The sequence below is a fragment of the Gavialis gangeticus genome, unplaced genomic scaffold (genome assembly GCF_001723915.1).
Source record: "Gavialis gangeticus isolate Ggan-Ray unplaced genomic scaffold, GavGan_comp1, whole genome shotgun sequence".
In the NCBI taxonomy this organism is placed as follows: Eukaryota; Metazoa; Chordata; order Crocodylia; family Gavialidae; genus Gavialis; species Gavialis gangeticus.
The window spans coordinates 142160120-142173100 of NW_017729025.1; the positions used below are offsets into that span (position 1 = coordinate 142160120).

The following is a 12981-nucleotide window of genomic DNA, read 5'->3' on the forward strand; positions in this document are numbered from 1 at the left end:
CCCCCCCCCCCGAGACTGCAGTGGGGCAGAAATGGCATGGAAGATGGGGTGAGAGCAGGGGGTGCAGAGGCGGGGATGGGGGGAGGGAGAGGAGGGATAGGCAGTTGCTCTGGGTCTGGCCTTGACCCAAGGCTGGGGGTACAGCCAGAGCTGCAGAAGCTGCCTGTCCCATCCCCACGCCCCCTTTAATACTTAATTCCAAGATGAGGCTCTTTCCCTACCACCATGTTAAAATGAGGAAAAGCCCTCATCTTGGAATCAAGTGAATACAATAGGCGGAATTTACATTTTTATTATCCTCTGTATGCTATGACCTGCATATATCAGGCTTTAGCCACTCACAAAGCTCTTCATTCTAGTTGGAGGAGAAGTTCTTTGTACACACTTTATATTTCGTGTTGTTTGGCATAAAGTGAATACTAGTGCTTCAAGTAGTCCTTTCATGCCAGTCTTCAGAACAGACATATGCCAAACACAAAAAAATATTTTTTTGTTTGTCACCTTAAATGGTGGAAAAACAGTTCTAGAAGCACTGCTTGATTTGCCAACTTTCCTGTACTTGATTAAAAGGAAAAGACTTACAGGGCACAAGTAATTCAGTGATATCTGCATAAGGAGATTAAAGAACATTTCTCATTAAATTTTTTCCTAAAACCATGATAAGAGGCCTTTCTACAGTGGCACGTCCAAGAATTTGTTTTCTCACCTGAAGTCCAACATTGTCTGCTTGTCCACCTTTAACTAACTGAGAGATAAAGAGCCCACAGGTAAATTCCAGTCCTCCTCGCACACTTATTCCAAGCCCTTCAGGATGCAAACGATCCAGTCTCACTTCCTTCAGCTTTCTGCAAAAGGGGAATTTTTCATAGCATTGAATTGAATAATAAGTTGTGACAAGTGAATTTTCATTTTTATTGTTTAAATATTTTTCACTCATCATACTTGGATTTGAGAAAGAAAAGACTACTAAAACTACACTTAGATAGTGTGGCCAAATAAACCAATTGTTATGGAGTAACTTAATCCAATTTTTTTCTGCAGTAATTTTACCCCATAGTAAGAAATGAACACATGACTAACTTTCCAAAGCTAGTTTCCTTCCATAGATGTTATTACAACATTTTGGCACTAAATAGAAAGAGAACCAATTTGCATGGAGGAAAGGGTTAACTCCAGATGAAACTGTTGAAAGGAGAGAATACACAAAATGTACAACTTAATAACCAGGGGTCACTTGCTAGAATTTTTTTGTGGGGTAACTTTACTCTGGAGAAGAAAGAGCTACTAGTAGCATCTACAGGAGATGCTGACTGCATAGTCATTACTGCACAGTCATTTAGTACTTGTATAAATAAGTACTAAATGACTGTGCAGTAACCCCAGTTACTGCGCAGTAGCACTGACAAATGGCTTTTTTGTGATGCTGACTGTGCAGTAGCCCAGGATTGTGCAGAAGCATCATGTCTCAGTTTCTGCTATGAGACGCTACTGTACAGTAGGCTCTGTATTAATGCTGTGTGATGTGTCTACTTCACTTTTACTGCAAAATAGTCCATTTACTCCACAATAAGTTTGTTATGTGTCCATTCCCTAGAGTTTATTCCCTAAAAAAATATCTAGGACAATGTTAGCTGTTTGCAATGGCACACATATGACTAGACCTGTGTGACTGACTTGCTTTTTCAGTTTGCTAGCTGACTGAAATATTTTGTTTTATAGGAATGAAGCATTGTGGCCTCGTATTTATTTTACTGTCTTTTGCTATTTAGAATTCAAAATTGAAAATAAAATTATTCTACAATAAAAAAATTAAACACTTCTTTTATTGTTTTCCCCCTTTACAACTGTTTTGTAAAATGTGATGAATAATTTCAGTCAAACCAAAACTGCAGTTCTTGGCAAATAAAATACTGATAACTAAAATACTGATCCCAGTTTTATATTGAATATAAATATTCATATTCCTCCAAACAACTGACTTGATTGCATATCAATAAGCAATTCTTGTCTGCGTTCACAAGAAATGATCTGTTATATTCTAAACTTCCTTACCTTGACCGTTTTGGTGTTAACTGATCATATTCCACCTGGTGTTTTAATGGGATAAGAGGACGGATGGCATCAAAAAGAGGCAATCTACTTGGTTCATTTATCACAAGCTTTAGGTCTCCCACCAGCACTGGAAGATCCATGGATCTAAAAAATACATCAAAAGCACAGGACTGGGTGAACAACACTCACTACAATGATGTTTCGTTTGTAACTTATACACACTAGTATAGAAACCAGTTCTATTGCATACGTGACTTGCTAAAAACATTTTTAATGTTGAGCAAAGACAAGTGAGGTACAGTAGTTATCATCTCTGTGTCTATACAGAATTTGTAATGGATATTTTTCAAAATCAAATGAACTATATCATGTTCTATATGAGTGTTTAATCTGTAGCAGTTTTACAAGGAGTCTAAAACCATCACAGAGGTCCCAAAAGTGGATCTATACTATTTTCTGGTCACAACATTCAAAAACAAGGGAAACCTGTCTACTGGATTTTGGTAACTGCCTGAAATTCTTCCCGCATTTGAAAAATTTCTGAGTAAATCTGGGCCAGGTTTTGGGTAAATGTCTTCTTTTTCCTGGATTCAGAGGACAGATTTATAGTTTTGATCCAAAAGATACATGCTGCTCCAAGTTAGAGCTAGATTTTGCTTGCATTTTCTGGCTCATTTCAACTTATGCTGCAAAGTGAAATTTAAAAAGATGATAAACCATATAAACCAAAATTATTGTGAATGGACACTGGGGATTTTCATGCCTAACAGTTCTTGATACTGCTTTTATCAACTCTGGGATATATTTATGGGGCCACATTGTGTTTTTTGTCTTATGAATCTAAATCTAGAATGATTCTGTTAGTGCACAAGAAATTACTCTAGTGCAATGGACAGCAGAATTTGTACCATAGTATTTGCCTATTCTTTGTAAGGTGCTTGTCATCATAGCATTTAGGTTTCCTGGCATTTTACTTTTCTTTACTTATAGCCACTTAACATTAACAGCAATTAAATACACCTCAAAATGAGGTCAGATTCCCAAATATTCAAACCAACTTGAAAATGCTATTTACAATTTAATGGATTTTAACTTCTGCTTATGACATGGGGTTTTTTTCCCCTAAAAAATTCTCTCTTTTTTTATTATGATCAGCCAGTAAACCTCAGTAGCAATGTCTGGTAATTTATTTAAAATGCAGAACAACTTTTGAACTTGAGGGAAAAGTCAATGTTTGAGGTATCTGTTAATTTTGTAACTGTAGGAAAGTTTTAAATAATTAACAACCACTGATTCCTCCCAATTTCACAAGTAACAGGCAAAGCTTTATGAACGGAGAAGCAATTAGGCCTGAGTGAAATCCTATCAGATATGCAGCTGAGTGCATACAAAACTATATCTTAGTACAAAGACCACATAGAAGGGTCTCCATTTCAATTCACTAACATGCTATTAATTAAGATATGAACAGAAACAATGTCTAGAGTCACCTGTCTATGAAGAGTGGAAAAAATATTCTCATCTTCCTTAAGAAACAGTAGCTCAGATTCTGTCCAACACTGCACTGGTATAAATCCAATGTCACACCATTGATTAACATCAAAACACATGGAACTGGTACCTGGCCTAACATCTCACCACTGATATTTTTGTCACAATGTCATAAAATACTGAAATGTGCAAGGCAGATTTCCATTCAAATGCATTAAGTGCTTTTCTGCCAAGACAGTTTACAATACAATATTTACCTAAATCCAAGACAACTTTGAATTTAAGATGACCCCCAATAATTAGATTCCATACATGGAAAATTATGTTTATTATAATAAAATAATTGTAAAATAAAATGATTCTTATAAATAAGCTTATGATATTCCATGTATGACGTCTAATTACTGGAAGGCTGTATTCAATTTCCCCACCCCCGTCTGCTAGGGTGGGGAAAACAGTGGTGGTAGGGACCATGCCTGTGGTTGTGCCTGTGCTTGCCCCCTCCATTTACTCCCCACCGCCTACCTACCCTACCCCTTGCCCCCAGTGCCTGTCCCTGATCCCCTATCAACTGTCCCCATTCCCTTTCCTCCCCGTTTCTGTGCCTGTCCCTGTGCCACCTGCCCTCCCCTCCCCATCTACTCCCCTGCCCCCACCACTTACCTTCTGCGTAGCTCTTGGTCCAGCTCTGGTTCCAGCTTGTAGGCAGTGAACAGTGGTAGCCCTGGCCTTGGCCCTAGCACAGCCCACTAGGCAGAAGCAGTGGTGGCAGCCCCCAGGCCCAGCCAAGCCAGAGGTAAGTGGCAGAGGTGGGGGGTAGGCAGGCTGGGTGGTCTTCCCCACACTCCCCACCAAGCTTCACATTGTGGCTCTCCCGTACATCCCCCACCCCCTGGACATCCTGCTCTGCGCCCCGTCCACACAAGCCACCTGGGTCCAAGACAAGTGGCAGCTCAGCTCTGGCTTCATCTCCATGTCTAGTGCTGGGGCCTGAGCAGTGGCTTGCCCCACCAGGCCAGAACTTGAATCTAAGACAAGGCTCTTCCCTTCACTGCCCCCTCCATGTTGTTGGGGGGGGTGTTCGTAGGTTTGAGTAAATACAGTACCTTTCCTAAAGTGGAAAAATCTGTAAGAATGGGGAATTAAACATAACAAGCAAGCTGACTAGTTAAATAATGCCAGTAAAATCACTACTATTTCCAAGCATGCTACAGTTTTTTTTCTAATGAAGGGCCTATTATGCACATGATTTTTTTACTTTATGATCCATGAAGTTTTCATTAATTTTATACTTTGTAAGTCTCCAAGAACAAACTAATGCTAATGCTATGCTCAAACTTAAACATCCAGTTATTTGTGTGTTAAATCATAAACCTAAAGGACTTTGTTAAATAAAACTAAAAACTAGTACTTCAGCTAATTTTCTATCGACTATCCTTAGATTTACTGTTTCATTAATTTTTTGACTGTTTCATCTTTAAATAAACAATGCAGCAGTGCTATAGCAGCTTTGAAAAGTAGGAAGTTAGAACTTACTGGTGGTACATCCGCAGCACATCATAAAGATAATCCTTCTCTGCTTCATTGTCAATGAGGAAGTCAACCTGAAAATGCAATTGTATCATTCTAAGTCTGTTACCAAATAGTCAGAGCATAGTCCCAAATTCCTGAGCAAGGGACAGTATATTCCATGGGAAAAACTTTTTTCATACCTAAATAGGATCTTTGCATTTGAAACTTAAAACAAGTTTTTTGTATTAATGCTACAACACTGACCACCAAGTCAAATTCCTGCTATCACAGATTTTTTAATACTAATTTTCCAAAAATATAGTATAACATCACATTCTTATCTTACCTGATAATGACTGTACTGCTGAATAAATATTTTCAGAAACCTTTTCGGCCATTCATTAATATAGCACATGCTTTCCCAACCAAAAACGTCACAAGACAATTATACTTTTTGATTAGTGGCCTTAGACTACTGATTTCAGCATCTCTTACATGGTTACATGAACTCCCATGCTAGACTAGATTCTTCCTCCCAGCATGAGTATTCTGACAGAGCTTGCTGCTTGCTATTCATTCTTTCCTCCTTCTGCAATAGGGCATTCACTTAAACTAGCATCAGATTACAAGGCTTTCATTTTGCTAGCTGCACTAAAATAAAATTTAAAAGTACAGAGTTTAGACACACCATGAGCCAGAGTCTATCTTCAAGACCCATAAAACCTATAGACTTTTAAAACATCCCACCAGTTTTACTTTTAGATAAGCTTAATGTTTAGGCAAACAATTTATGTCTAATCTAAGAGGCTAAAATTACCATAACAAAGTCCAATGACAAATTTGCATATTTAAACAATTTTTATTTTAGGTTCACAACACTGATGTCACATCCTAAATTTATTAAATGTTTCACACCATATTGTATGCTACTTCTTGCTCTCCTTTTATATGTACTTTCCTATGACTCCCTCTGAGAAGATACTATTATAATATTTCTTTTTCTTTATAGTATATATTTTCTAAGTTTTAATTATGCACCGGGTAATATTGCTCGATTAAACAATACTAATAAGCGCTCTGCAACTATGAATTTCAGAGACAAAGCATGCATAAAAATGAAACCATATGCTTGTACTCAGAAACTTTTTGATTCAGCTTAATTATACATGATGGAAACTCAAGATAATACAGATGGTGCCAAATTTACCATTGCACTACGCTCATACAACCAGACTGGTTTTACTAGTGTTACTCAATATCTGTCCTGGCCCAGAGGACCCAACTGCTACTTGCAGGTCAGGTGTTAGGAAACAAATGTACTCTGTTTGTAGCCTGAAAGCATCTAACACCAGCTTTCACACACAGGATTTTGTCATGCCTTCATCTGCTACGTTAAAGAACCTTCTATTATCAAAATATTCCCCTTGTGTAGGAACTTACAGTCAGCAACTGTCATGTTATAATGTAAGCCCTCTTCTGAAAGGTATTCAAAACACACCAACACATCCATCAGGAGACTTAAGAGCCAGAATGTCAACCTGCTCCCTCCAGTGTGACCCTGAAAAAATAGCAAATTGAGAAAAAAAAGTGCCGTGTGGCTTGGAAGTCTAGCAGCCATAGGCCTATTTAAGGCCTTGGAATGGCATGCCCACTGTTCCTCACAATTTTCAGCGGTGGGAAGCATACAGAGTATAAATCTTGCTGTTTCTTCTTCCACAACATCCATCCTGTCCTCTCTGTGCACACTGCTAAACCTCTTATCCAGGCCCTAATAACTGTATGGCCTAACTACTGCAACCTCATCCTTTTTGGTGTGTCAGACAAGTCAAAACTTTGCTGCTACGATCAACCTGGCCAAGTTACAGCACCTCTTTCAGAAAGACAGCTAATCTTGATTGAAAGCAGTTCCCATGATGAATAAACTATCATACAAATTAATAGGTTGTTATTTACTCTCTCTGCTAAACACCTGTTTCTTGCTTGTAGTCTGAAAAGCTAAAAACAGACATTGTGTTTAATCCTGAGCTGACTGTCCCAGGTTTGACTCACATTAAAACAGGGGCATGTTGGGGGAACGAGGGAAAAATGATCTTTACAACTGCAGCTTGAATACCGGTTAACTAGAATTAGCCATTACTGCCTCAGCCCAAAGTGTTAATTTGGATACTCTACATGTACTTAATGCATGACAGTGGATCCCAGATAAAAGGCTTTGCCCCAGGAGAAATCCAATGTCCATCTTTAGACAGTGCGCAAGCACAAATTTTCATGCAATGGATTTTGTTTTGCCTTGCCTTCATCTGCTAAATTAAAGAAACTTTTATTGTCAAAATATCTTTCTTGTATAAGAACTTAGAGACTGATCATGTTACCTCCTAATTTTCTCTTGGGGAAACTAAACCAGCAAACCTCCTTTAAACTCTCACTGTAAAGCAGATTTTCTAGACCTTAGATCCAGTTTTTTATCCCCAAATGTCAATATTCTTTTCAACTATGGGAAATGTACTTAGCACCCTACCACATGTTCAACTTAATATTGGATAGAAACCAGCTATAAACTTGCTACACATTTTTAAGCACTAACTTTGCAGCTTGGTGGATCTTTTAATAGCTGGACAGACATTTTGGTGGCGTGATAACTACTTTGCATGTGTGGCCATTCTACATTTATTGCATGACTAACCAGTTAATTACATGATAATGACTTTGTACATGTGTCTGGTCTAAATTAATTGCATGATTAAACAGTTAATTGCATAATATAGGTAATGTGTGGCAGGGCCTTTAGACAGAGTATTCCAGCCACAATGTCACTATGGGCATGCTTACAGTGGAGTTACAGAACCATCTTCAGCACAGTGCAAGGAGACCTAGTTGGCTTTAAACTAGACAGACTGCTACTAGTATCCAGTTGGCCACAGCTGCTCCTAGCTCAGGGCAGACTAATTTACCATGCTTCTTGATATGTCACCTTGTACACGCTGGCACTGACACCTCCTAGTTCTATTAGATAGTCTCTTGCAGATGCAACCAAAGATCACATGCACTCTCTTGGACACTGTCCAGACACATTCAGTTGTTTATCTATCCTAACCCCCCTAACTCCTTTTCTGAATCAATGCTTTGCAAAATATAACCCTGTATTAAGGATTATACTAAAGATTAAGTCTGGAAATGTGATTTACATTCTTGGTTCCTTGTTTTACCTTTCTTATATTTAGCTGTATTAAAATTTGCATTGTCCAAGCAAGCCCACCTTACCACATGACCCAGATGGCTCTAACTCAGTGGTCACCAACCAGTGGTTCTCGATTGACCGGTAGATCTTGGAGCCTCTTCGAATTGATCCAAGGCTGGGGTGGGTGACTGAGTGCATGTGCATGCACGTGCATGCCCAACCCGTAGCCCAGCAGGTCAGTCCATAGGGCCTGGAAGGGGTGGGGGCCAGATCGAGACCCCTACAGTCAGGGACAGTGCCACAGAGGCAGACGCAGGGTGGGGCCCCAGCCAACCAGGCAGGTGGTGGGAGGATCGAGCCGTGGTTCCTGCCACTCTGTGTACCCAGTGGAGGCCCTGAGGGCCACGTATCCCCCCCATCTGTGTGAGGTGGAGGCAGCTGTGGTTGTGGGCTGGGCTTTGCTCCCTGAACCCAGCTGCATCCCACCTGGGAGTGGCCCAAAACCATGCAAGTCCCACTGCTGGGCTGGCAAGGGATGAGGCTCATCCCAGTGGCTGGATGCACATGCTGAAGCTGGTCATGTGGTGCAAAGCCCAGCCTGCACATATGGGGGGGAACGTGGTCCCCCCCAAATGCTAGGCAGCACTGGCAGCTGTAGCAGCAATGAGAGAGGGAGGGAGGGGGGCTGGAGCAGGGGAAGGCCCTGCACAGCTTGGGTGAAGGATGAGCGGTGAAGGAGAAAGTCATGAGTGGTGAAAGAGAAAGTAAGGATCGATCTGCCCTGCCTCTCCGCCCCCCAATAGCTCCTTCCCTCACAGACTTACCTGCTGGGGTGGCTTGCCCCAAAATAACTTTTTCCTCCCTCTGTCTCGATCTGTGCCCCCCCCATTCCCTCCCCACCTGCAGGGGGAGTGAGGGGGTGGGCACACATGGTAAATCGTGGGTTGCTTTTAAATGCCAAAGGAGACACCATTGAGACAAAGGTATATCACACATCATCAGTTTATGGTAGTGATTCTCAGCCAGGGTGACCTGAGATCCTTTGAGGGGTGCTGCAGGAATGTGAGGAGATAAGCAGATAAGGGATGACTCAGGCTTCAGGTATGATTAGATAAGCTAATAGGGACAGGCTCAGGCTCTTCCTGCCTGGCTGTCTCCAACCCCCACTGCCTAGCCCCTCTGCAAGGAGGCAAGCACAATAATAAAATCAATTGGTTCTAGAAATGGGGTGCGACCGATCAATTCACAAAAGTTATGGAAGGGTGACTCGAGTCAAGGGAGGGGTGTCTTTGACTCTAAAAAGGTTGAGAGCCACTGGTTTAGGGCATTTATCAACATAAAAATTAGCTCAGTTAAATACTGAGCCCTATTGCAAAAAAAAAGTTCAGCAGAGAAACAACATTAAGATGCATAAGGAACAAGTTGGAGCCATATTAAAATTTTTATGTTATTATTCAAGGCAAAGGCATTATTTCACCTACAATGCTGTGTTCAGTTATGGTTACCCTACCTCAAAAGGGTATTAACAATAGAGAGGGTATTCAGATGATGAAATCTGAGGCATGGAAAAACTTCCACATGAAGAGAGACTGGACAGATTAGAACTGTTAGCTTGATTTAGACAGATTTAGGATAGAGATGTAGAAACTAATGACCAGCAAAATATGGGTGGGGTGTTCCTATTTTTACTTCCTCATAATTTGAGGACCAGGTAACAGTCCATGAACTTGAAGAGAAGACGATTTAAAGCCAATAAAAGGGAATACTATTTTCACATTGCATAGTTAATTTGTGGAATTCTCTACCACATTGGTTCTGAACCTTTTTAGACTCAAGGCACCCCTCAGAGGAGTCCAACTTCTAGTTTTCACTCATTTTTTGACTACAGAGAAATAATGGAGCAAGTTGTCTGCTGCAAAGAGCTAAGAAAGACCACAACAGGTCAGAATGTTTTTAACATTATGAATTCCTATTTAAAAACTCTGGTTTTATTTTGTGAATCATGTTTGTACACCTAATAGTACTAAAGTTGAGTGGTACCTTGGGGCACCCTTGGAAGGATCTCAAGGCAATCCAGGGTGCTAAGACACTCTAGCTGAGAATCACTACTCTACCACAAGACACTGGAGACAAAAGTTGGGAAGATTTTAATTAAGGAGACATTTATCTGACTGTACAGAGAACATCCAGAGTTACAGGGGAGACAAAAATATAAAAAGAATATAAACTGCTCGTATTTCAGGATGTGAGCTAGCCTCTGGAAAGTGTTAGGTGCTGTTACGGACAAGTTTTTGACAAGTTATACTACAGTTGCAGTTTCTTTCCCCTTCCTTAGAAGATTCTGGTACTGGCTATTACCAGAAACAGAATACCTGACCACTGGTTTAGCTCAGTCTAATAGTTCCTGTTTCTATCTCTGCAGTCAATATAGGTTTAAGAGCCAAATGCATTATGAATAAACAGATGTGGAGACAAAGGATACTATATGTAAGTATGAACACACATCATAAATGCAAGATTTGTTCTTTCCTTAAGCAAGCTTCATTAACTATACTATTAAGCCTAGGAGGGTACAAACAAACCAGAGATGAACAAGCCGTTACAACATCTCAATTTTACACTATGAAAAAATACCTAGATTGGAAAATAAATACATTTTAAGGAGACTTTGTACAAATAATATATAGCCTGGTTACTTAACCCAAGTCAGTTAGAGCTACAAGGATACGTGGGCTATTACCCAAATGGTCAAGAGTCACACTATTGTGCATCTCAAGAGTTATATCACCTTACACCAGTTACAGAGAATGACATGAAAAATAAATGTAGACATTTTCATTAGAAAATAAAACACTATTTATATAGATTCAAAATAAAAACTCAACTGATACAGAAATGGCACATATTCATTTAAGGACATCTTTATACAAATTGTGTAACTCTGAATTGTAGACTACTACTAAGTAAATAGTTTGCCTGCGGATGTTTCATAAGACAGTTAATTTCATTGCAAATTTATTTTTAATTTCCAGTAATAATAATGATTAAACCCCAAAACACACCCATCTAAAGTAATTTGGCATCTGGCATACATTTGTTTCTTCAATAGAACAAAACATGGGAACAGTATCTGAACTGCGTGATATAAAATTTGTAATTGAAATGGTATATAATTAAAGCAATAGCCCAGATACGCCAGCTTTCAAGATACTGTACGGACCTTTTGGTTTCCTCTAGGAACACAGAGGGAAACGCAAGTAAACTGTTATAACTTCTGCCTGGCAGAAAGGGAGAAAATAATAAAATTACAAAAAAATCAAATATAAAATGCATAAAACTGATAAGAAACTCAGAGGCTACATCTGGATATTTTTATTACAGTACCTCAAAAGAGTAAATATACAAAATTCTGAACTAAAAAACCAAACTAGTATGTTGGTGTTGTAGGCTGATTTAAGCAAAGGGCTGGATCCTGAATTCCTTATAAAGGTAATATTTACTTGCACATGCATCGCTTTTACTTTCATGCCCAAGATTATTTATAAATGATACATAACATGAAAAAGAACAGGGTAAAAGACCCAAGATGGTAATTATTGACTCGGAAGCTCAGGCTCTACCTAACCTAACCCAACCCTGTGATAAGCACACGTCAGTTAGTGATGTGGAAATTTTTATTGGACAACTATAGTCAGCTGTAAATTTCAAGTGCAAAATGTATCCAGAGTCTTCATTTATGTTGTGGGAGTTGTTTCTCCATAAAGGTTTCTTCTTGGTCCCTCTGCCTCATTTTAAGATATTGCTTCTAAAAGCTTTTAGGACACTTCTCTGCTTAACGATAAAAATATACAGATACATCCAGTTATGTTCTCTCATCAGAAGCTGGGCAAAGAAAACGACGAGTTGCCTAGTAGAGAAGATCTTGAAGGAAGGTTGAGGAAAAAGAAAAATCTCAACTGGAAACTTGAGAAAGTCTTTTTCGGCAGAGGCTTCAGGCTGAACTTGCTTACTAGATGCTAGCCTTTATTTTTCAAAAGCGGCTACACACCAAGTAACGGCCTTTGCAGAAGCTTTGCTTGGGTTGGGGACAAAGCGCCCTGTTGCCCCAAGTGCGCGGCTAGCTTTCTCAAGAGCGTCTGCTGCCAATGGCTGCACGCACCACTGCCCACACAAATGTCAAGGCGGGTCCGAATCCCTTTTGAACATTGCCCTTTCATGCCGCTCTCCTGCAAACAGCCAGGCTGTGGACTTTAAGCCTCGCTTTTCTCTTCCCCTTTTGAGAGCTGGCTGCTATGACTGCTTCTCCTTCCTTTCCCCGCGAAACAAAGCGCCTTTTGTTCACTAAGGGCAGCTCTTCCCCCTTACGCACCCCAAGGGATGCTTCCCCCACCCCCAGTCTTCTGTCTCCTTTTCTTTACAAGTTCTGGACTGCCCGAGGGCTGTTTGAACGCCTGCCTTTCTTTGGGAGGAGGATGCTGGGGGCTTGTCAGTGCCTGGCTCCCAGCTCACCTGCCGGGCAGTTCATGGCTGGGCCAGGTGCGGGGAGCGAGGCGCCTTCTCCCGCCCCAGGCAGCGCGGAGGCACAACCCCGCTCCTCCGTGCTCCGCGGAGCGCCCTGCCCGGCCCTTACCTTGTGCCGGAACTCCCGGGCCACCTTGCGCTCCATGCCCGAGGCCGCCGCGCCCGCACCGGCTCCCGGCTCCCGGCTCCGGCTCCGGCTCCTGGCTGCTGCCGCTCCCGCGCCGCGG

General features: G+C 40.9%; 1 protein-coding gene across 3 annotated transcripts in view; it reads right to left on the minus strand.

The window, feature by feature from the left end:
• USH1C (USH1 protein network component harmonin) overlaps window positions 1-12946 on the minus strand; it is a 111456-nt gene extending 98510 nt beyond the window's left edge. For all 3 annotated transcript variants that reach the window (XM_019519671.1, XM_019519669.1, XM_019519670.1), the window contains exons 1-4: window positions 12864-12946; window positions 5080-5147; window positions 2053-2196; window positions 707-845 (exon numbers count right to left, since the gene is read on the minus strand). In XM_019519671.1, the coding sequence (XP_019375216.1) occupies window positions 707-845; window positions 2053-2196; window positions 5080-5147; window positions 12864-12899 (387 nt within the window). In that variant the 5' untranslated portion in view covers window positions 12900-12946. The remainder of the gene's footprint in view (window positions 1-706; window positions 846-2052; window positions 2197-5079; window positions 5148-12863) is intronic.
• Window positions 12947-12981: the final 35 nt, after the last annotated feature.